General features: G+C 39.2%; 1 protein-coding gene across 4 annotated transcripts in view; it reads right to left on the minus strand.

Moving 5' to 3' along the window:
* ORC5 (origin recognition complex subunit 5) overlaps positions 1-21,675 on the minus strand; it is a 95,391-nt gene that overhangs the window by 22,258 nt on the left and 51,458 nt on the right. The window contains exon 14 of one of the 4 annotated variants that reach the window (XM_075144943.1): positions 8,355-8,713. The exons of the other annotated variants lie outside the window; for them this stretch is intronic. Within the exon in view, the coding sequence (XP_075001044.1) occupies positions 8,711-8,713 (3 nt within the window). The 3' untranslated portion in view covers positions 8,355-8,710. Of the gene's footprint in view, positions 1-8,354; positions 8,714-21,675 lie in introns of those variants that run through there. 4 annotated transcript variants of the gene reach the window in all.

Below are 21,675 nucleotides of genomic sequence, written 5' to 3' on the forward strand. Positions count from 1 at the left end.
CAGTAACATCACTTTTTAAAAGCAGTTTAATAATTTATTCATTTTGGAACTGTTATTAAAGGAATCTTTCAAAGTATTAATGAGTTTGCTTTCTCTTCATTATTTTTATTTAATACAGAAATTAGGAAAAAGCCCCTTTTCTCTCTTAGCACATTTACTTTAGCATTAATCAATTTGCCTAAGGAGAAAAAGCAAAATAAAAAGCAATTCACGACAACCTTTGCCTCACTCTGCTCATCAATTTAAAAAAAAGTATAAAAAACTCTAGAGAGTGATGCATGGATAAATCAGTATTTCTGAGTCACTTCCCTCACTTTGATGATCAATTAAAGTAATTCATAATGCCCTGAAAGGCATGCTAAAAATTTGCTTAACATGGTATTTTCTGAGAGGATCAAATTATTTTCTGTACCTGAGGATATATTTGGAAATCTTTTCAGAAAATTGTTAAGACCCCTGGAACTGATCACAGGGGGGTTTATTTTGATCCTCCAAAACGTGCAAAAACAACACCTGAATGTACTTGCAATCTGTTGGAGGTGCGCGCATCTAATCTACTCCCTAACAACCTGGGAAAGGCACTCCTAAGTAGGAGGACTACAGATATGAGTTACAGACAGATAATTCAAAAGTACTCGCCTTTCTATTTCATACTTTAAAACCAGAGCAACCAAAGATGGTAACAGATGGTCAAAGAAACACTTGGGGAATGATGTTTACAGTTAATTTGATTACTTAAGTCAGGTAGCTTGATAAAGTGGACACCAGACAAAGGCTGGCTATTTTTCAAGGCACAGGCAATAGCTAGCCAACAGAAGTATCCTTCTGCCACCCCCCTGATTCATTTCTGCATCAGAGGTCTCAGGTTCCAAGCGTTTTTTAAAAGATGAGGAAGGCGACACAAAAATTGTTCTCCAGAAGCAAACCTTTGTGCAACTGACCAAGCATACGACCTTAAATCCCCAAATCTAGAAAATTTTCACCTGTTTTTTTTGTCCTTCATTTACAACACTTCTGTCCCACAATGGCAGCATTTCTAGATACGGCAAGACAAGTTCTATCTATCAAGAACAGAAAAAGTAACCTTAAAAATACTACCAAATATCTGTGATACTGATAGGACTTGATACATTTACAGAAGGCCCTTAAATTTTTAATCCTATCTCAATAAAATACAGAACTGTGTACACAGAGTTATTAGCCTTCCTGCTATATGAAGGAGTTTTGTTCGCAAATACAATTTTGTATTCAAAAATAATTAAAGCAATTAGGATTTCTAACCTGTCCTGAGGACAAAAATCAGTACTCCGTATATGCCATGACCAGAAATCATGAAGTTAAAGGAGATTTCTCATAATCAGATGTTTGGGAGTATCTTCTAAGACTAAACTGCCTTGCTTTATCCAATTTTCAATTTGTCTTAACTGTATTCTATTTTTGAATAATTATGATAATTGAGTGTTAAAAGAATATTGATCCAAATCTTGTATAAAGAAACAAGATATTAAGAATTTTTAATTAAAACAACCACGCCAGGAAGATTTGACCCAAATACTTCTGAAATACAAACCCCAGACATTTTAACCACAAGGCTAGACAAATGGTAAAATACACCGTAGTCTGAAGCGGGAGTCTGCTCTGAAAAATGACAATTTAAAGATACATTTATTTTGTATCTTGAGATTACTAAACCAAATCTTTACAGACTCTCCACAGTGCCACGCTGCACCCCAACTACTCACAAAAAGCACTGCAGAAGACTGCAATCAACACCATATTCAATGTGACTACACAAAACTCTGCACATTTTAGTGGTTCCATAATAGGAATAAATAGTAACAAAAATAAAAACAGAAACAACTTGTATCAATCCCTAAAGTACATAAGTACATCATATTGATACAAAACAAAGATTCCTCCTGGCTCAATATGCTGTCTCCGTAAAGGACCAGCAAAGGATGCTTAGGAAAGAGTATAATAAAATTGTAAACAAGAGAAACTTCCCAACATACACTGGCTCCTGGTAATCTTCATTTCAGCGACTTCAGTAATTAGGTATAAAGTTGTTCACACATATGGATCTGACCTGTTGAAATATGACATTTCATGTTGTTCTCGTATTGTCAAACTGGAGCTAAAAAGATTGTTGAATTCTGATGTTAAGGCACCTAATCAACACATCGGAGGAGAAATTTATTATGAGGCTGCACATAAACACCAATAAATTAGAAACAACAATCCTGCCTAGCTCTCAGCAAGAGCTGCATATATGGCATTGAGTCACACTAGGTTTTCTGCCATAGATTCATAGAATCATAGAATCATACAGGTTGGAAAAGACCTCTAAGATCATCGAGTCCAACCATCAACTCAACACCACCATACCCACTACACCATGTCCCTAAGTGCCTCATCTACACGCCTTTTAAATACCTCCAGGGATGGTGACTCCACCACTTCCCTGGGCAGCCTGTTCCAAGGCCTGACCACTCTTTCAGTAAAGAAATTTCTCCTAATGTCCAATCTAAACCTCCCTTGGCGCAACTTGAGGCCATTTCCTCTCGTCCTATCGCTAGTTACTTGGGAGAAGAGACCAACACCCACCTACCTTTCAGGTAGTTGTAGAGCGTGATGAGGTCTCCCCTCAGCCTCCTCTTCTCCAGGCTAAACAACCCCAGTTCCCTCAGCCGCTCCTCATAAGACTTGTGCTCCAGGCCCTTCACCAGCTTCGTTGCCCTTCTCTGGACACGCTCCAGCACCTCCATGTCCTTCTTGTAGTGAGGGGCCCAAAACTGAACACAGGATTCGAGGTGCGGCCTCACCAGTGCCGAGTACAGGGGCACGATCACCTCCCTGCTCCTGCTGGCCACACTATTTCTGATACAGGCCAGGATGCCGTTGGCCGCCTTGGCCACCTGAGCACACTGCCGGCTCATGTTCAGCCGGCTGTCAACCAGCACCCCCAGGTCCTTTTTCTCTGGGCAGCTTTCCAGCCACTCTTCCCCAAGCCTGTAGCGTTGCATGGGGTTGTTGTGACCCAAGTGCAGGACCCGGCACTTGGCCTTGTTGAACCTCATACAGTTGGCCTCAGCCCATCGATCCAGCCTGTCCAGGTCCCTCTGCAGAGCCTTCCTACCCTCCAGCAGATCAACACTCCCACCCAACTTGGTGTCGTCTGCAAACTTACTGAGGGAGCACTCGATCCCCTCATCCAGATCATTGATAAAGATATTGAACAGCACCGGCCCCAAAACTGAGCCCTGGGGAACACCGCTCGTGACCGGCCGCCAACTGGATTTAACTCCGTTCACCACAACTCTCTGGGCTCGGCCGTCCAGCCAGTTTTTTACCCAGCGAAGAGTGCACCTGTCTAAGCCGTGAGCCGCCAGCTTCTCTAGGAGAATGCTGTGGGAGACAGTGTCAAAGGCTTTACTGAAGTCCAAGTAGACCACATCCACAGCCTTTCCCTCATCCACGAGGCGGGTCACCTGGTCATAGAAGGAGATCAGGTTGGTCAAGCAGGACCTGCCTTCCATGAACCCGTGCTGGCTGGGCCTGATCCCCTGGTTGTCCCGCACATGGCTTGTGAGCGCCCTCAAGACGAACCGCTCCATGATCTTCCCCGACATCGGGGTCGGGCTGACCGGCCTGTAGTTCCTCGGATCCTCCTTCCGGCCCTTCTTGTAGATGGGCGTCGCATTGGCAAGCTTCCAGTTGTCCGGGACCTCCCCTGTTAACCAGGACTGCTGGTAAATGATGGAGAGTGGCTTGGCAAGCCCCTCCACCAGCTCCCTCAGTACCCTTGGGTGGATCCCATCCGGCCCCATAGACTTGTGAGCGTCCAGGCGGCGTAGCAGGTCATTAACTTCTTCCTCTTGGATTATGGGGGGTTTATCCTGCTCGCCGTTCCTGTCTTCCAGCTCAGGGGGCTGAGTACCCTCAGGATAACTGCTCTGACTGTTGAAGACTGAGGCAAAGAAGGCATTAAGTACCTCAGCCTTTTCCTTGTCCTCAGAGGCAATGTTCCCCCCAGCATCCAATAGAGGATGGAGATTCTCCTTGGCTCTCCTTTCATCATTAATATATTTGTAAAAACATTTTTTGTTGTCTCTCACGACAGTGGCCAGGTTGAGTTCTAGCCGGGCTTTTGCCTTTCTAATTTCCTCTCTGTACAACCTAACGCGATCGCTGTACTCTTCCTGAGTTGCCTGCCCCTTCTTCCACAAGTGATAAACTCTCCTTTTTTTCCTGAGTCCCAGCCAGAGCTCCCCGTTCAGCCAGGCCGGTCGCCTTCCCCGCCCATTCTTCTTGCGGCACATGGGGACAGCCCGCTCCTGTGCCTTTAAGACTTCCTTCTTGAAGAACGTCCAGCCTTCCTGGACCCCTTTGCCCTTCAGGACTGTCTCCCAAGGGACCCTCTCGACCAGTGTCCTGAGCAGGCCAAAGTCCGCCCGCCAGAAGTCCATGGTAGCGGTTTTGCTGACCCCCCTCCTTACATCACCAAGAATCGAGAATTCTACCATTTCATGGTCACTAAGCCCAAGCCGGCCTCCGACTACCACATCTCCCACCAGTCCTTCTCTGTTTGTAAACAGCAGGTCAAGCAAGGCACCTCCCCTGGTAGGCTCACTTACCAGCTGCGTCAGGAAGTTATCCTCCACACACTCCAGGAACCTCCTCGACTGTTTCCTCTCTGCAGTGTGGTATTTCCAGCAGACGTCCGGGAAGTTGAAGTCCCCCACGAGAACAAGGGCTAGCGACTGGGAGACTTCTGCCAGCCTCTGGTAGAATACTTCATCTGCCTCCTCATCCTGGTTGGGTGGTCTATAACAGACTCCTAGCAGGATATCTGCCTTGTTGGCCTTCCCCCTCATCCTCACCCACAAGCACTCGACCTCGTCATCACAATCGTTGAGTTTTAGACAGTCGAAGCACTCCCTAACATACAGGGCTACCCCATCGCCTCTTCCTCGCCTGTCCCTTCTGAAGAACTTATAGCCACCCATTGCAGCACTCCAGTCATGACAGTCATCCCACCATGCTTCCGTGATGGCAACTAAGTCATAGCTACCCCGCTGCACAGTGGCTTCCAGCTCCTCCTGTTTGCTGCCCATGCTGCGTGCATTGGTGCAGATGCACTTGAGCTGGGCTGCCGATTTCTCCCCCAACAATGGCGTGCGGTCCCTAGGCTCTTCTCTAGTGAGCCTGGTTTTATCCCCTTCCCCCCTCGAACCTAGTTTAAAGCCCTCTCGATGAGCCCCGCCAACTCGCAAGCAAGAATCCTTTTCCCCCTGTGAGACAGCTGAACTCCGTCTGTCACCAGCAGGCCCGGTGCCGTGTAAACCTCCCCATGATCAAAGAAGCCAAAATTCCGCCGATGGCACCAGCCCCTGAGCCACGTGTTGGTCAGGTGTTTTTTGCTGTTCCTTTCAGTATTCTTCCCTGCCACTGAAGGGATTGAGGAAAACAGGGGAGACAAAAAAAACCTCTGATTTACTTTCACCTAAGACAGTAATTAGAATTTGATTTGATATGTGAAGTTGGATCTTGAAAAAAACAACACTTACAAACCAAGCTCTTATACAACAGCAATTGAGAGGAATGGTTACACTCCTGTTCAAAATCATCCCTAACAAAATCAGGACATTTAAGTTTAACATATTCCTGTATCTTTGTTCACAGGTACCCTTTAAGCACAACAGATGAAACACCAAGGATGAATGCAAGTTCCAGTTCCAGGTTGGCCGACTGTCACCATGCAGCCCAAAGGGAAGAGAGGACTCTGCAAAGTCGCTCTTCTCAATGGTGGGAAATAGGCAGATCCGGAACCTCCCCTCCCTGAGCATGTCAGCAAACGAAATACGTGCCCTCCAGGAGCATATACTGCTCTGAATCACGAAATCTATGGCATTTTGGTCCTGCCAGGAGCAAGAAAAAGACCATGATGAAGACTGTAACTCAGGAAGTCAATCGACCCCTCTAGTTGCTTGAAAACCAACGAAACAAAGCCTACTGTAACAGTACAAAGCTGATGGTTGTAACTTACAGTGAGAAATTTTGTTTTTATTTAAAAAAAAAAATCTATAACTATAATTTAAGTTTAGGTACATTACAATAGAGGCTATAAATTTATAACATCCATTTTTGTTAGTCTTTCTACAGAAAGTAAAGCTTTCAGTCATCCATGAATTGATAAGTCATGAAATATTAAAAATTTAGGTTCAATGACCCATTAAATACGTTAGATGCAATTGCAAAAGATATCTATAAATACCTTCATACCTCTTGCATAGATGATCCTGCAAAGCGGTCATAACTACCAGTTTTCCATCTTTTATTCAGTTATACTTGGTTTTATCAGATAAAGAGCATGAAACATCATCTGTCAGCAATTAATTGGAAAGGAAAAAACCCTGTTCTTCAAACACAACACTGTTTTTTATGGAGTTTCTGTCACCCTTTAACACAACTGTGAAATTCTACTAGTTATACCATGTATCACTTAGCTTTTCTAACCTGGGAAAAAACAGCTTCTGACACTCACGTGTTTGGCAAGCACATGTGTTGAGTAGAAAAGTTAGCAGCCAACCAAGGCAACGAATGAACTAGTGAACCAGTGTACTGGCACAGCCATCAACGATGCTGGTCAATGAATTTAATTGCACTGTATCTGTAGACAAGTGATATGCAGGAAGGGAATGGTCAGGCTGGAATGAGGGAAGAGAGAAATTTTGTATCGAGTACTATTACACCTCAAGAAATTTACAGGGATTGTTTTGCTCTTTGGAGCAGTGACTCTGTATGTGTTCCATTTACATACCTGCAAAAGGGAAGCATTGCTTAGGAAGAATACGCAGCCAATTAGTGTTTTTCCTACCTTTATAGCATTCAAGGATAATACCATGTAGGTGGACAGAAACATTCAATGACACAATCTCTCCCATAGATTCCTAAAAACACCTTGCTATATACATTGAGTTAAAATTTGCATAGTTAGTAAACATTGACTATATGGCTCCTACATCATCACAAATCATTTATGGAGCAACAGAGTCTAAAATAGAAATGTGTTGTGCAAGGCAATTTCCATGCAATTCAGGAATGGATTAAAAGCATAAAAGAACCTACACAAGGTGTCCTATTTTAGTTTCAGTGGAATACAATGTAATCAAGAAACATAATTTCTCAGGTTTCCATGACTAATTAACATATTTATTTTTGCAGTTGATGGTTGTGATAGCCACTGTATTTTTTGAATAATCATTGTGTCAAGACTTTTCTGTAATATTTAGTAGTTATAAATCTAAATTTTTTGAATGTTAAATCACCATAAGAAGGCTTAATCCCCCCAAATTCTGAAAAATCCATACAAGAGATCAATGGAAAAGTGCAAAAAAACCAGGAAAGAATCAAGCAATCAATGAAGTCTTTCCATCTCATGGATGAAAGACAGTCATCCTCTTACTAATAGGGCTATTGCCTACTTTAGTGAGAAAACACAGGAGAAAACTAAAACTGAAGAAACAGAGGGGAAACAGTTATGATTTGGCAAAGACACTACTAGTGTCTGATGAAAAGCTACTGGTCATTCCAATCAACTGTGCTATATCCTGAACACTTTTCCATCTCCTGGGAGGTGTTTCACATAAGCTTTACATAATGGATAAGTAGCTCCCATGTCTATCTTCTGGAATCTCTTCAGTAAGCAGAAACAGAAGTATTGCTAAAGTATATTTTAAAATGTCCATAACAGGATCTGCATTGCAGTCAATAAATGTTAAAAAAATGGTATCAAAGAGCCAACTGATCAGAAGTGGTGTTATCAGCCTGCTATTCCTCAGTAAGAGAAGCTCAAGCTGCAGAGACCAAAATCTAGGGTCTAGGGTATGCTCTGGTTGAAAACACTTCCCTTGGGGGCCTTTCCCTCTCTGCCACTGAAGACTCAGACCTGCTTTTCAAGAAGTTCTCAACACATCTTGTCCAAGACGACACATTAAGAACAGAACACAGGCAAGGTGATTACTGCCAGGAGATAGTTATTGGATCAGGAGATCCAGATTATCTGACTGAGGTGCCTGGCAGTCTGCACCCTCTTAATGGCTGTATTCAATTTTACTACCAGAAGTAACATTCTGGAAAGTAGCAGTGCAGATCTCCTCCAACTTAACCAGTGTTCAAAACTAAGCTCCCAAAGCTATCTCTGTTCTTGCACATCTTGTCCTGCAGAAGCACTACATATCGTTAAAACTTGACTGATTTTACCTGGAAAGTGTACCAAGACTTCGTCATCTCAAGAATAATTTTAAGACCCTAACCTCAGAAACTGCATTTCTACGCCATAATTTTGTATTTAAAAAAAAAAAGGAAAAAAAAAAGAAAAAAGAACAAAACAAACGTTCATACAAAGACTTTTTTGTCTCTAAAACTGTTCTCAATTTATGTTATAACAGAGAAATTGTGCAATATGAATGCTACCATGGTAACAACTCATTTTATTGAACAAGGGAGAAAATAATTATCCCAAACCTGCATATCATGCAAGCACATGCAGTAAATTTAGTGCTGCCCTTTTCCCCTTGCTATTTTTCTTCTTGCAAAGAGAAATAGATTTTGAATTTGTACCTTATAGCAAGCCAGGCATCATTTTGCTTGTCCCTCCCACTTCTTTGTATATTTTACACCTCCTGAGTGCATGATGTGAAGGACCCAGTTACTTACAAAAAGAAAAAGGGATTAATGAATCAGAAATGCTCTTCCCCCTCCTGAGTTAAGTACAGAAGACTTCTATGTAAATGCTTCACGCATTTAAAAAAAATGAAGCCCTAAGGCAAGCACAGAACATGCTTAGTATTCACTCAGTATACTTAAACAGGAACCCTTACATTTATCGTAAACCAAAAGTTATTCACCTCCAAACATAAATTAAACCTGATTTTACTGTTCTGTCCAAATATACTTTGTGATATGATGTTTGTGAACATATTGTTATATTTTATATACAAGGGACCGTAGTATTTTCAGAAGAACTGCATGGATTTAGCCATACAAATCCAATTAATCTCAATAGAAGTTGTATGGCTAAATCCCTGTGCTCGGCTTTGACATTTTGGAAGCAGTGGGGGAGGTTTTTCAAGTAGTGAATATGTATTATACGAAACTCAGTTTTCTCAAAGAGAAATAAAATAGCATGTAGATACTTACAGATACTAACATATTTATGTGACTCTGTCAAGAAAATCACATTCCTAGCAAAGTAGGCAATGATTTCCACAAAACTCTATTTTACCAAAAATAACTGTATTATCCTGCAGTCTATGAGATAAAACTGATCACATGTACATATTAGTTGGATAAATTATTCTTATTTTACCTCCAGTTTTGATCTTTGTACTTCATTTGCAGTACATCTGCCTGTCTGATATAAAACGTTAAAGTACGAATTTCATCTTGTGTTCAGTTAGAGGATAGCCAAAACAACGGGATACATAAAATTCGTGTTTTTAAAAAGTTACTTTAAAGAAGTCACTTGGAAGTGCTATTTAAAAAGATGATCTCATTTGCCACAGACCTTCCTCACTTTTTTTGGTTTATTTACAATCCTAAACAGCTTAAGGAGTAGAAACAAAAAACTACTCTCATCCAACTTCAGCAACAAAGAATGCAGCTTATTTTGGCTATTTCTTGGTAGATTTCTTCAGTTACTAGGAACAATTTACATGTACACACATTCATGCACACATACAATACAGGCTGTGCTAAATCTTAATTCAGCAAGCTGTTTTCATGGAGCTGGAACACTCCAAACCATCCAAATAAAACTTAACTTGATACAGAATTCTTTCTGAAATATAGACTGTAATGGTATGTCCTTCACAAATACATAAACACATATACTACTAAATATATTTAATACCTCCCTATGAAGCTCTTACAGAAAATGAAAATATAATTCCAGTAGTTGAACTAGTAAAACTTACAATGTCATATAAAAAAGGCTACTCTTAGCTGCCTTCTCTCTTCCCCCAAAGCTCTCAAAAACCAGGATTTCACTTCAAAAGTATCAACTTTCCATCTTAAAAAACAGCTTTCCATCTTAAGAAACATAAAACCAAAACCCCTAGACATGTACATTTCCCATACAACAATTGAACAGTTAAATCCCAAGGGTGTTGTAACTGTAGAAGAGATATAAATAACATCTCGTTTTACAATAATTTAGGTTTTGCATTTGAAAGTACTTTAGGTATGGACACTTTTTTTTTCCTCCAGTTCAAGCATAATTCACACAGAGGCGGCGGAAACTTTTTTTTTTTAAAGAAGAAGAAAGTAAGCGACCATTTGGGAATTAGATGGGCATATAAAATATTTAACAAGCAACTAAATGATAAGGACAAATTCACCCAACAAAAGCCCTCACGCTTTTCCTGTTCATTTTTCCTGTGTATGCATGGCTTGGCTGCTTGCTCCTTCACAGGAAGGCTTAGCCCACGTGCTAGTTGAAAAGTTTTATTTAAAGCTTGTTATATTTCAAATTAATCATGACCATTCAAGTACCGTATCCTCAAAGAGAGGAACAATAACCACACTTTTTGCCTGAAATGGATGATAAGGCTGTTACTTCATAAAAAACCTAATGCCATTAGAAGTAAAAACATTGCTATATAACTATAAAGCAACATTTTTCTGCAGTGGTATGTTCTGAAAGCCTTATAATCTGACTTAAAACAAGTTTATAAAAGCATTAGCATGTTACAAAAAATACACATCATTGATTGGGACAGTAACTAAAATAGTAGCCTCTCTGGCCAGAAGCTCTCCGCAAAGACTTCTCTGAATTTTGCTTTATACAAAAGCTGTAAGTTCTGGGGTACAGAACTATAGTATATTAAAAATGCTTAAGACGATTAAACGTAAGTGATAAAATGTTTAGTATTTAAATAGACTTAAATAAGAAATTGTTTTGTGAGGAAGACTTTTATCCATAAACCTTTCCCAATGCAGAAATCTCAAACACTCCTCTGCCCATGTCTCTTACAACCTCAGCTACTTCTATCCCCCTCACAACTCAGAACCACAGAATGGTTGAGATTGGCAGGGACCTCTGGAGGTCATCTGGTCCAACCCCCCTGCTCAAGCACAGCCACCTAGACCAGGCTGCCCAGGACCATGTCCAGATGGCTTCTGAATATCTCCAAGGATGAAGACTCCACCACCACTTTGGGCAACCTGTTCCAGTGCTCGGTCACCCTCACAGTAAGAAAGTGTTCCCCGATGTTCAGACGGCACCTCCTGTGTTTCAGTTTGTGCCCATTGACTCTGGTCCTGTTACTGGGCACCACTGGAAAGACCCTGGCTCTGTCCTCATTGTACCCTTCCTCCAGGTATTTATATACATTGATAAGATCCCCCTGAGCTTTCTCCTCTCCAGGCTGAACAGTCCCAGCTCTTTCAGCCTTTCCTCACAGGAGAGATACTCCAGCCCCTTCATCACCTTTGTGGCCTTTCAGTGGACTCTATCCAGTATGTCCATGTCTCTCTTGTACTGGGGAGCCCAGAACTGGACACAACACTCCAGCTGTGGTACTCACCAGTGTTGAGTAGAACAGCAACTCCTTCCAGTTGCTCATTACATCCCTTTACACTCTACGCACCTTCTGCTCCTCCTGCTCCTCCACTTCTCAGCACCAACCACACCCTGTGCCTGGGTCTTGATTAGGTCCTTGCTAAATGGCCAGCAGCAGGTCAAACAAAAAACTAACCTGTGTACGTGGTAAAGAGTCTCCTGAACAGAGGGTATGAACGTGGGCACCTGTTTTCATTAGATTTGTAAGACTGCGTATCTTTGAAACTTGTGCCTTTCTGTCAATTTCAGCCAGAACTAGATAAGGTAAAAAAAGATGTGAAGGATATAAACAAGGTGAAAGAACTGACAGATATGCAATTGACTCTGTTTCCTTAGGAAACCAAGCTAGAAGATACTCAAGAAATGAAGTAGCACTCTGAAAAGCAGATACTGTGAATATAAGGTACATGCTAAAGATCATCACAGTCAAACATATTAAGTACTTGGGCAGGGCAGCCTTATCAGAGTTATCCTCAACAACGTATGCGGTACTTCTGTGCTCCAGACAAAACAATGTTTGGATGTGGAGGAATATACAACTCCTCAGTAACTAAACACTAACATGTTTATCCTTTATTTCAAGTTTGTTTTGTGGTAGGTGGTTTTTTTGTTTTGCTTTGTTTTTTAAGATATAAAAAACAAATCTTTCTTTAAAAGAAAGAAGAAAATCTAGAAAACTGAAACAAGCATGAGATTCCCATGCAGCCTCCTCTGACCAAACCTTTCTGGTGGTCTTTGGAAGTAGTAGCTTGTTGAAGAAATCAAGGATGGAATACAGTCAGTAGCTATTAATATATGCAGGATCATCTACTTCACAAATAAACTGTTAGTTATTAATCCAGAAACGTAATTTCCGTTCAGTTGACTAATGAAATGACACCTCACTGTAAGATTTTTCAGAGAATAGTCATCATTGTTATCTAGGTTCAGGACTTAGCCTTTATTCTTCTAAATGCTTATTTTCTTCAAGCGACAAGACTCTTGCACTTCTGCCTGAGTGCGATTCAGGCAGCGCAATGTGTCTCCCCGCTTTTAGGCTGGCTCATCACCAGCCAGAGCCTGAGTTACAGTTCCCAGTGGCAGAACACAGCCTATTCAAAACAGCATGATTAGTTTAACTAAAAAGAAAACCACAAGCAGAGAGAAATGGATTAAAAAACAACAAAACCCTACATACATATGGTCTTATCTGAGACTTGCCTTGTTAACATTCCACTTTTTTCAGCCATAGGGTGAAGCACTTGCTGGTACTGCCCGAGTGCAACTGCTGCCTCTGACACTATAACCTGAATCCTTCCCCCTCTCCAACACAACCCAAGGCTGAATTCAGGTATTGTTCCTCCCATTACAAAGCAACTGAAAGAAAGCAACTGCCAGGTTCCCAGAAAGCTGGGGAAAGGCTTAACGGCATTTAACCCTTAGGGCTCCCTGGAACCAGCCACACGACATCCTCTGATGCTAGGGACGCATACAGCACTGGTAATTCCCACGTTCTTCGTAACTGTTAAATGCTGTTTTTGAGAATGCCACAGATGATACAGGCACAGAGATAGTGCTACAAAACAGGAGAGTTTCATTTTCTTCAGTGTGATCAGGTGTTACAATTCTCCTATAAAGATCTAACGGCAGGACTACATATGTAATATGGTATGAACAACTATTCACTTTCTGGGCTTTTCCTCCAACAAATAAATATATTCAACTTTCCAAATTTGTTCCCCAGGTTCTTTGTAAGAGGAGAATCCAATAATGTAATGGACTAACAGGAAGACAGCTGTGTCCAAAAATACACTTTTTACCATTTCAATTATATGACCATTATTCACAACAAATATACACTGCTATGTTCCTTGTGCTCAGAATGGGAAGTAAAGATAGCAGTATATATGTTACGTTTATGGATGGCCAGCTTACCACAGCTGCAACTCGATATTTATATCTGACAACTAAAAAGCTGAGACAATGAAAAAAAAGAAGTATCTCAAGTACTGATGAAAGTGACTGGCAAATCTTATTTAACCAAGAGGTTAGACTTACATCCAGACGAAAAACACTGGTGACTTACATTGGGTCATCCACCTGACATAACCAAAGATTCCAGTGACACAAATGAAATTATCACTAAAGTCAGCTACTCAGTAAAGATGTAGTCCAGACATCAGGATTTATCACAGCTGCATTTTTATCCAAAGCATTAAGTCTGTCACCTTAAATTCAACCATGAATTAAAAGAATTTCAGAAAAAGATGCCCTATTTCAACACAAATTAAATGGCTTTCCAGACGGATATTCATATGTTTGCTTGCCTTCTACAGGTTAAGACTAAGTTGTACATTTTTTAATATATTTATTAAGCATCGTCACTTAATATCACATCCTCTTTCCTTGAACTTTTACCGTAGATTCCTACAGTGATCAAAGGGTCCTGGCCTATCAATCAGTTATCAAGTTGATCAGGTCAATGCCTGTGTGTCATTTCATATAATGTACTCAACTACAATTACATAGTAAACAATCTAAAGATACCAGTAAAAAAAATTTTTTTAAGTATTCCAAAATAACTAAGGCAAATACTTGCACGTTTTCAGAAGCTGGAAAGTGTAATTTTCCAAATGGCTCCATTTATAAGCAGTGGGCAACCTGAAGATGCCTGTACTGTGTCAGTGACTTCAACTACAGAGTACCCCTAATTAAGGATGTCTGGCATACATGCGCGTGAGCATGTGTCTGGCGCAGGGCTAGTTCCAGCATTTCTCCAGAACCGCGCTCATTTTTCTAACATCGCTACAAAACAACTAAACATTAAAAAACAAAAACAAAAAACCCAGAAGATGAAGAATACATGGGCCTTTATGCCCCTTATTTCCAATTCCTGCCTCATCCTATTTAAAACATATTAGGATTTGACATCAAAATGAGCAGCTTTTCTCTTACTACCTAAGCAAATCCAAAGTATTACAAAGATGACAGTGATTGACAGTTACATGATGACACACTTGACATCCATCACATCTGCCAATACTTTTTTCCTCATTCATGCAGGTTTATTTTTTTTCCCAGAAGAATACAGTATTTATTAGTACAACATTTCCTAATGCAACATGCAGGAAAAGTTGTTTAACTTTTTAACATACGGTTGTAAAGTAAGACTTAATTATTTTTAAAAAAAATCAAACCCTTGTGTTTCAGTACTTTTATTCATATGAATATGACCTTAAGCAAGCTTATCATCTGATGCAATAGATACTTTATATGGATAGCACTTTTATAGGTAATATAGATAAGAGTATTGTTCTGCTCATGAGGCAGAGGGAGTTAAATCATGAAATATTCAATTTTAATTAAGATTACTGTATCAAAGGCAAGGCTTAATGCAGAATTGAAGTAAGGATCAAGGTTAATGCCTATTCTAAAGCATATTTACATAAATTATGTTTCACTAGTGTACCATGAGTCTTTTTTTGTCGATTTATAACATGTGAGATCATAGAAATCAGAGATGGTCAATATTTATTAAGTCCTGTTCACTCTCCTCCCTCTAATGCAGAATTCTTTCCTCCAGTTTATGTCTGAATGCTTTGTCCACTACCATTTTCAATAGCTCAAGCAGTGGGGCATTCCACTAAAACTTCAGGGCAGGCTATTACACACTTTAACATCTCCAATAGAAAGGTTTTTTTATGATATTTAAAGCTAGGATTCCCCTCATTTTATTTCATTACTCTTACTTAGATCTCTTTGGACTCCTCTGAATGAATCCTTTCTTGGCACTTGAAGCCCATAAATACTTTCAGACATTTTCATCATCCCCTGATAGCTATTTAGTCAAATTAGTGTAGGGATCATCTCTCTTCATCTGAACATCATCAAGCACACAGATAGCTATAAGTAATAATTACATGTGTTCACTTCCTTTAATCTTTCTTCACAAGTCATTCCCTTCCAGCCTTTAATTTTTGCCACTCTTCATGCCATCTTCTTTTAAGTGTTACTACTTTCCAATTATTTTCCTTTCTCTGAACAGCTTTATTTCAGGTCGTTTCCACTTATGCATGCTAGCTTGAATTTACCACTTTATTCCAACTTTTCACTGATGTGTGTAGGTTTTTGTGGGTTTTTTTCCATTCTTTTTTTAAATTTTTTTTAATAAAACATCAGGCTGAAATCTCTCCTGTTCATATCAAACAACCACAGAAAAAAATAAAGTTACCTGCACTAGAGACCAGCATTTTAGCTTATTAAAAATATGATAAGTGTAAGTGCCTAATAAATTCAAATTGTTTACATTACTCATTTTTGTTTGGTTTTGTTTTTCCAGGTTTTAGACACCATCAATTTCGGGCAATCAGTCTGAAACACCTTTGGTTTTCGGAGTACAGATAATTAACCTTTTTTCTTCCTATTTGTCTTTTCTAGTATCTGCATAAACACTTTCACTAACAAGAAAATTAAATCAAGACTTCAAGCATTATTTTTTACCTCTCATCATATTGATGATTCCTATTATGTTTGCTACCTTTTTTCTTGACCACTCCAACACACCGAGCTATCCCCAGTGCCTGAGCACAATGTAAAGTTACAAAAGCCTCACCTGACCCAGATCGAGACGGCTTCGCTCTCATCAGACGGCAGTCTGGCTCACTGAAGTGAATTCCAGACATGGAGTAGAATTAAAATTTGGGCTATTTTTGGTATGGGAGATGAGAATAAGATATTGGTTTGAGTAAGTGTTAATCTAATCATAGAAGTGATAAAAGGAGATTTCTGCTAAGAAGATACTGCCATGCTAACTCTCCACCTGTACCTCTTTATTCCTCCCAGTCATTAAGAAGTGGTCTGGTTCTGGTCATGGCTGCACAGAAAACATGCTAAATTAAGTGGTCAAATAGCACTCCGCAAGCTAGTCCCGTGAAATGCCTACCACAAGATTAAAACCAGTGAGGTTTCAATGTTTTTTGCTTTGTCTAGGAGGGAAGGAAAGAGGCAGGCCAAGCCCATGTTGACCGGCAGACCAGCCTACCATGCAAGAGCTCCAGTCAGTCAGTTACCATGTGTTCCCAGTTAGCCATCCTTCCCCCTTCACTACTTTTACTGGTAGCCCATTGCATTTTATGGTACAAGTTGACAATTTAAACAAGAAGCTTAGCTATGTCAAAAGCTCATTTGTAAGAGCGAAGTATCCAGGGTGAAGTTAAATGGCAAGCCTCTGTCACTATTAACTAATAGGCAGTCAGCTAAAAACAAGAGACAGATTTTTCAGGATACAATTAAAAAGCAATACAGAGAGATTTTGCCATTGATGCCCCTGCTATACCTGTTCAGTGAATCAGAACAGATTACTTCAGTTCTCCCAGTCTTCTAGACTGTCAGTCTAGCATCTTTCACAAGCACTACAGTCACACAAATTATTAAAAAGCTTTTCTCTACACCATCAGTGTTATACATCCATTAGAGGCCACTCCAGGCTAGAAAATATCTGTTGCAAAAAGTCTTCCTAGGCCATATGCTAGAAATAAATAAAAAAGGCTGGAAAAGATCATTTTGTAACAACAATCTTCAGTTTTCTTCTTGTGTCTGTGTAGTAATCTCTTTAGTCAATCTGTTTACTCTCTGTACCAATTATAGCAATTTTTTTTATGTATATGATTTGTTCATTTTTTGACGTTCTCTTTCACATTTCTTGCCTAGCTATCTAGAACATGGAACGCCTTCTTGTGCATTTTATGTAGGTCATAGATGGTCTACAACATACCCAGCACTCTTCAATTATTAAACTAGATCAACTTGGGTCTTCACCTTCCCTATCTATGCCTTTTAATAAATACTCCAGCTACCACCCCTCCTATTTTTTTAAACTCACTACTAACCAGAGTCTGAATTCAGAACTTTCAGAAGACACAGGTGTTCTGTCTGTATATTCTACTCCTCGTACTGGAATGTTTTAATATGTTCACAAAAGGATGATGAATTTCCCACTCTCCTTTTGTATTATATTTCAAGGAACATTTACGGAAGGTGAAGAGGCAGGAAAAAAAAAAGTATGTAAAAACATGCACACTGAAAGATACCTTTCAATGTTCTACGTGAATTGCTACGGAGACCTAGCATCATGTCCTGTTAGAAACGGCAACATATATAAATTTACAATCATATTCAGAAATAAATATTAGTTAGAAAACAAGACAATAATTTGAAGATTAAAATACAGAATTTTTGGTACTGGGATTTTTTTTTTGTTTTTTTTTTAAAAAAGATCTTGCTCTACATTGACAGCAGCACAGTAACGGATGTTTATCTGAATGAAGTTAAAGTTGCCCCATCACATGTTAATGAAACACACTTACAGATCAGCATCTGCTCATCCGAACTGTCTTCAAATATTTCAATTTTAATTTCAGTTGTTAAGCTGTACCCAAAAATCCACTCTGAATAACCTAAGTCATATTTTTGAATTTTACCTCTAAAACGCTTCCTGAAACTTAAATAACTGAGTGGCCTTTCATTTTTTTCTTTTTTTAATTCTTCTATGAATTCCACTTGCAGAGGTTATATCTTGCCTCTTCATATTTCAAAACAACAAAGGTAGAAGATCCTACCTTTCTTGATATATTTGGCTTTCTCATGTGGAAAAAGATCACTCTCGGAGCGTTTTCCACAAGACACTGAGCTGTTCTGTAGTTGCTGTTATTGAAACACGGTTCAAAGACGTATGGTTCATGTTGCAATTTCAAGGATGTAAAATGACAGATCATTATCACAGAATTCTGCAAAATAAGTTTCTACCAGAAAAACCTTGCCATTGAAAAGACAGGGTTTCAGCACTTGTTCTCAGGAATAAGTCAAAAGCAGTCCAGCAAAAAAGGATGGGAAGGCCAACACCAGCTTGTCAGCCATGCAGTGCAACCCCAGGCATGCTCTTCCCCAGTATACAATGCAGTATAACTGGCCAACTTAATCTGCAGGAGGAATGAGTGGGAAGATGTACAAATCAATTATTTCCCCTATTCTGCAAATGTTTCGACAACGAATGTGAGATCCAAGAAGGGATATTTGATGGTGGGTTTTTCTGTTTGTTTTACAAGCAATTCAGAATAATTACTGAGAAAACACCTTTTGGTCAATATGAAGAATAATTACCGAGAAAACACTTTTTAATCCTTCAGGATAAGCTTTAGATAGCTACAATGTAAATATTTGCATCTGAGGCTGTCTTGACTCCATTTCTAGTTGATGAAGCAAAATCAGTACATCAGGACATGGATCACTGTAACCTAATATAGATTTTAAAACTTTTCATAGAGTGGTTTTAGATGCTCACATCTACATCAGGGTGTATGGGATGATGTTCTCTGCATGCTTATTTCTCTCCATTAACTAGAGAAGCACACTAGCTCAGATATACTTTTACTGTGCAGGCACTTATATATAGCTAGAACCAATCTCATCCAAAATAATCATATTATTTCTTCTGTCGTCCACCCTCCTTCACCTCATGTCAGAAATTAAATCGCAAGGTAGTAAGGACAGAGACCTTGTGCAGCACCTAACAAACATTCGGATACTCAGCACCATTTTCAGCCTTAATAATAGTAGTAGTAGTAGTAGTAATAATAATAATAATAATAATAAATTTCATGGCAGATTCACCTGTTGATTAGCCAAAATGACAGGGATTTTTTCTAAAACATACTTTTCTGATTCAAGCTTTTCCAAGTCTGAGCTACTGTAGGTTTTGTTTCAGGTTATTCTGTCACTCTTCATATTTTAAATAAGCAATATTTGCAATGTTTACTAAGAATATGAACTTCCCATAAGTGAGATTTACTTATACCCTGTTATCAATTTTCCACGCTGCTCCCCCCAAATATTGTCCAGTTTTCATTTCCATAGATGGAGAAGAGAGATTATGTCAATTCTTAACTATCCCTCATCTATCAAGAGGCATTCTTTTGTCAACAAGCTTCCTATTCTGAAATCCTCTCTTTCAAATTAACTGTAATGCAGCTGCTGCTTTTGTTTAAGATACTGTGGCAAGCCCTGCTATCCCCTATCAAATGAACACAGAAAGCAGCAGAGGGTCTTTGGGGGAGGAGGGATGTCAAGTAGAAAGTCAGTAGCTAGAACTGACTGCAGCTAGCAGGGCAGAAACAGCACAAGTATTCACTGAAGTAATCAAACATATTCTTTAATGTACACAGCCGTGGTACTTTCCAACCTCATCAAAAACTGGAAGGGGTCCTTTGTACAGATACAATGCTACAAATTTATTTCACGTGTGATACAGCAAAATCACCTGTATTGAAGTGATAGGTGGGGTGTAAGTACCTAAAGAGAATATAATCTAGATAAGGAGATGTAAGAGCACGTTAGGGAGGGAGAGGAGGACAGGGACCATATCAGACAGAACTAGTCCAAGGAGCATATCAGTAAAAAGAACATAAAATTATAGCCAACTTTTCGACCAGTGATTCTGAACCATCTTTCATGCTATTAATGAAGTTGCAATTATATTCATTACTGTATGTGCAGGGAAGTAAAAGACATATTTAATAAGTGAAGGCTTGCAAAATTAAGATCTTCAGAGGATATCTGTGTCCTTACAACTCTGCTGAAGTAAACACCAAGGAGCAAGTAAAGCTATTTAGGCTAAAAGACAATGGCAGCAGAAAGCAAAGCAGGTAAAATTGGCCTCAAGTAGTCTTAAACCTGGAATTAGACATTAGGGAAGTAACGAAACGGGGACACTCAATGAAACTATTTGACCACAAGTGCTAGTTCTAGTTTTGAAATTGTATTTCACTAAATCAGGTTCTATACAAATGCTCAATAAAGAGATGGTTCATTCCCCCAAACAGCTTGTGATCCAAATTGTCAGAGAATTGTCAGAGCCAAGTTATTTTTAAGAAAGAGACAGATAAAATTTATGAAGGGTGTTAATGATGTCATCTGGGGGCTCAACAGGTTCTTTCTGATCTTATATCGTATCTTCCTAGTCATATAATCTTAAATCAAGAGATTTGCAAGAGAACTAATGAACTCTACCCTAATCCTCCAATTTACCTTATCTTAGTGTTGTGTCCTAACTTATTTCTATGAATAGCTGGTGATTCTGGAATACATTATGTGCATACACTAAACAGTTAAAGCAAAGTGATTAAAAAACTTATCATATACAGGCTGTTTTTAGATATATATGTTATCAAGAGAGGTTGTGCAGTACTTGCTTAATTAATCTTTGCTGTCTTAACAGATGAACCAGATGTACTATTATGTTCTTTGTTCTTCCCTAAAGAGGGGATGAGCCGATTATTTATCTCCAAACAATAGGAGTTCGTGTAGCACAGCAAAGAATTTTTTTTTTTTAATCTGGGAGGCAATCACTAACAAGCTTCAGCTGCAACTGCTTGATGTAAACACAGTGTGAATTTGTTCCTGGAGTATTAAACAACGTTCCTTCCATTAAGTACACGAAACCGATTTCTAAGTAAGTATGTAAAGAAAGGGATGGAAAGGACAGAGTTTGGAAGGAGGGAAACTCTGTTTCATCTTTCATGTATTTGTATTTACTTCTTTTATACACTAACACATTTTCATAGATTAGTTAAAATTTGAAGCTTCAAATACTGTTTACAAATAATGCGCTGAGAGAACAGAAGTTAAAGAAACTGTTGGTTAATGCAACACATTCCCTATGTTATATAACATGCAATCTAAGACATGTGAAAGGCACAAAGGAATATATAACATAAAGTTCACAGAGCCACAAGAATTGTTTGTGAAAGTTATTAACAGATCCACAGAGTATATAAAACTCCTCATCACTACTGTAGCAAACTTGCATACCTACCTCAAAATCACATTTTTTATTTGATTATATTTGAAAAGTACAAATTTATTGTAAGTCAATTTCAGAGAGCCTTAACATATAGCTACTTATTGGTTTATATGAGTCTGCAGATTCTTAAGGAGATGCTACTGAAATAAAAAACTAAGATCAAATAGCAAGAAAGTTTTTAAATTACTCAATTTTTCTAGATAAAAGACAGAACAAA

The sequence above is a fragment of the Calonectris borealis genome, chromosome 1 (genome assembly GCF_964195595.1).
Source record: "Calonectris borealis chromosome 1, bCalBor7.hap1.2, whole genome shotgun sequence".
Lineage (NCBI taxonomy): Eukaryota > Metazoa > Chordata > Aves > Procellariiformes > Procellariidae > Calonectris > Calonectris borealis.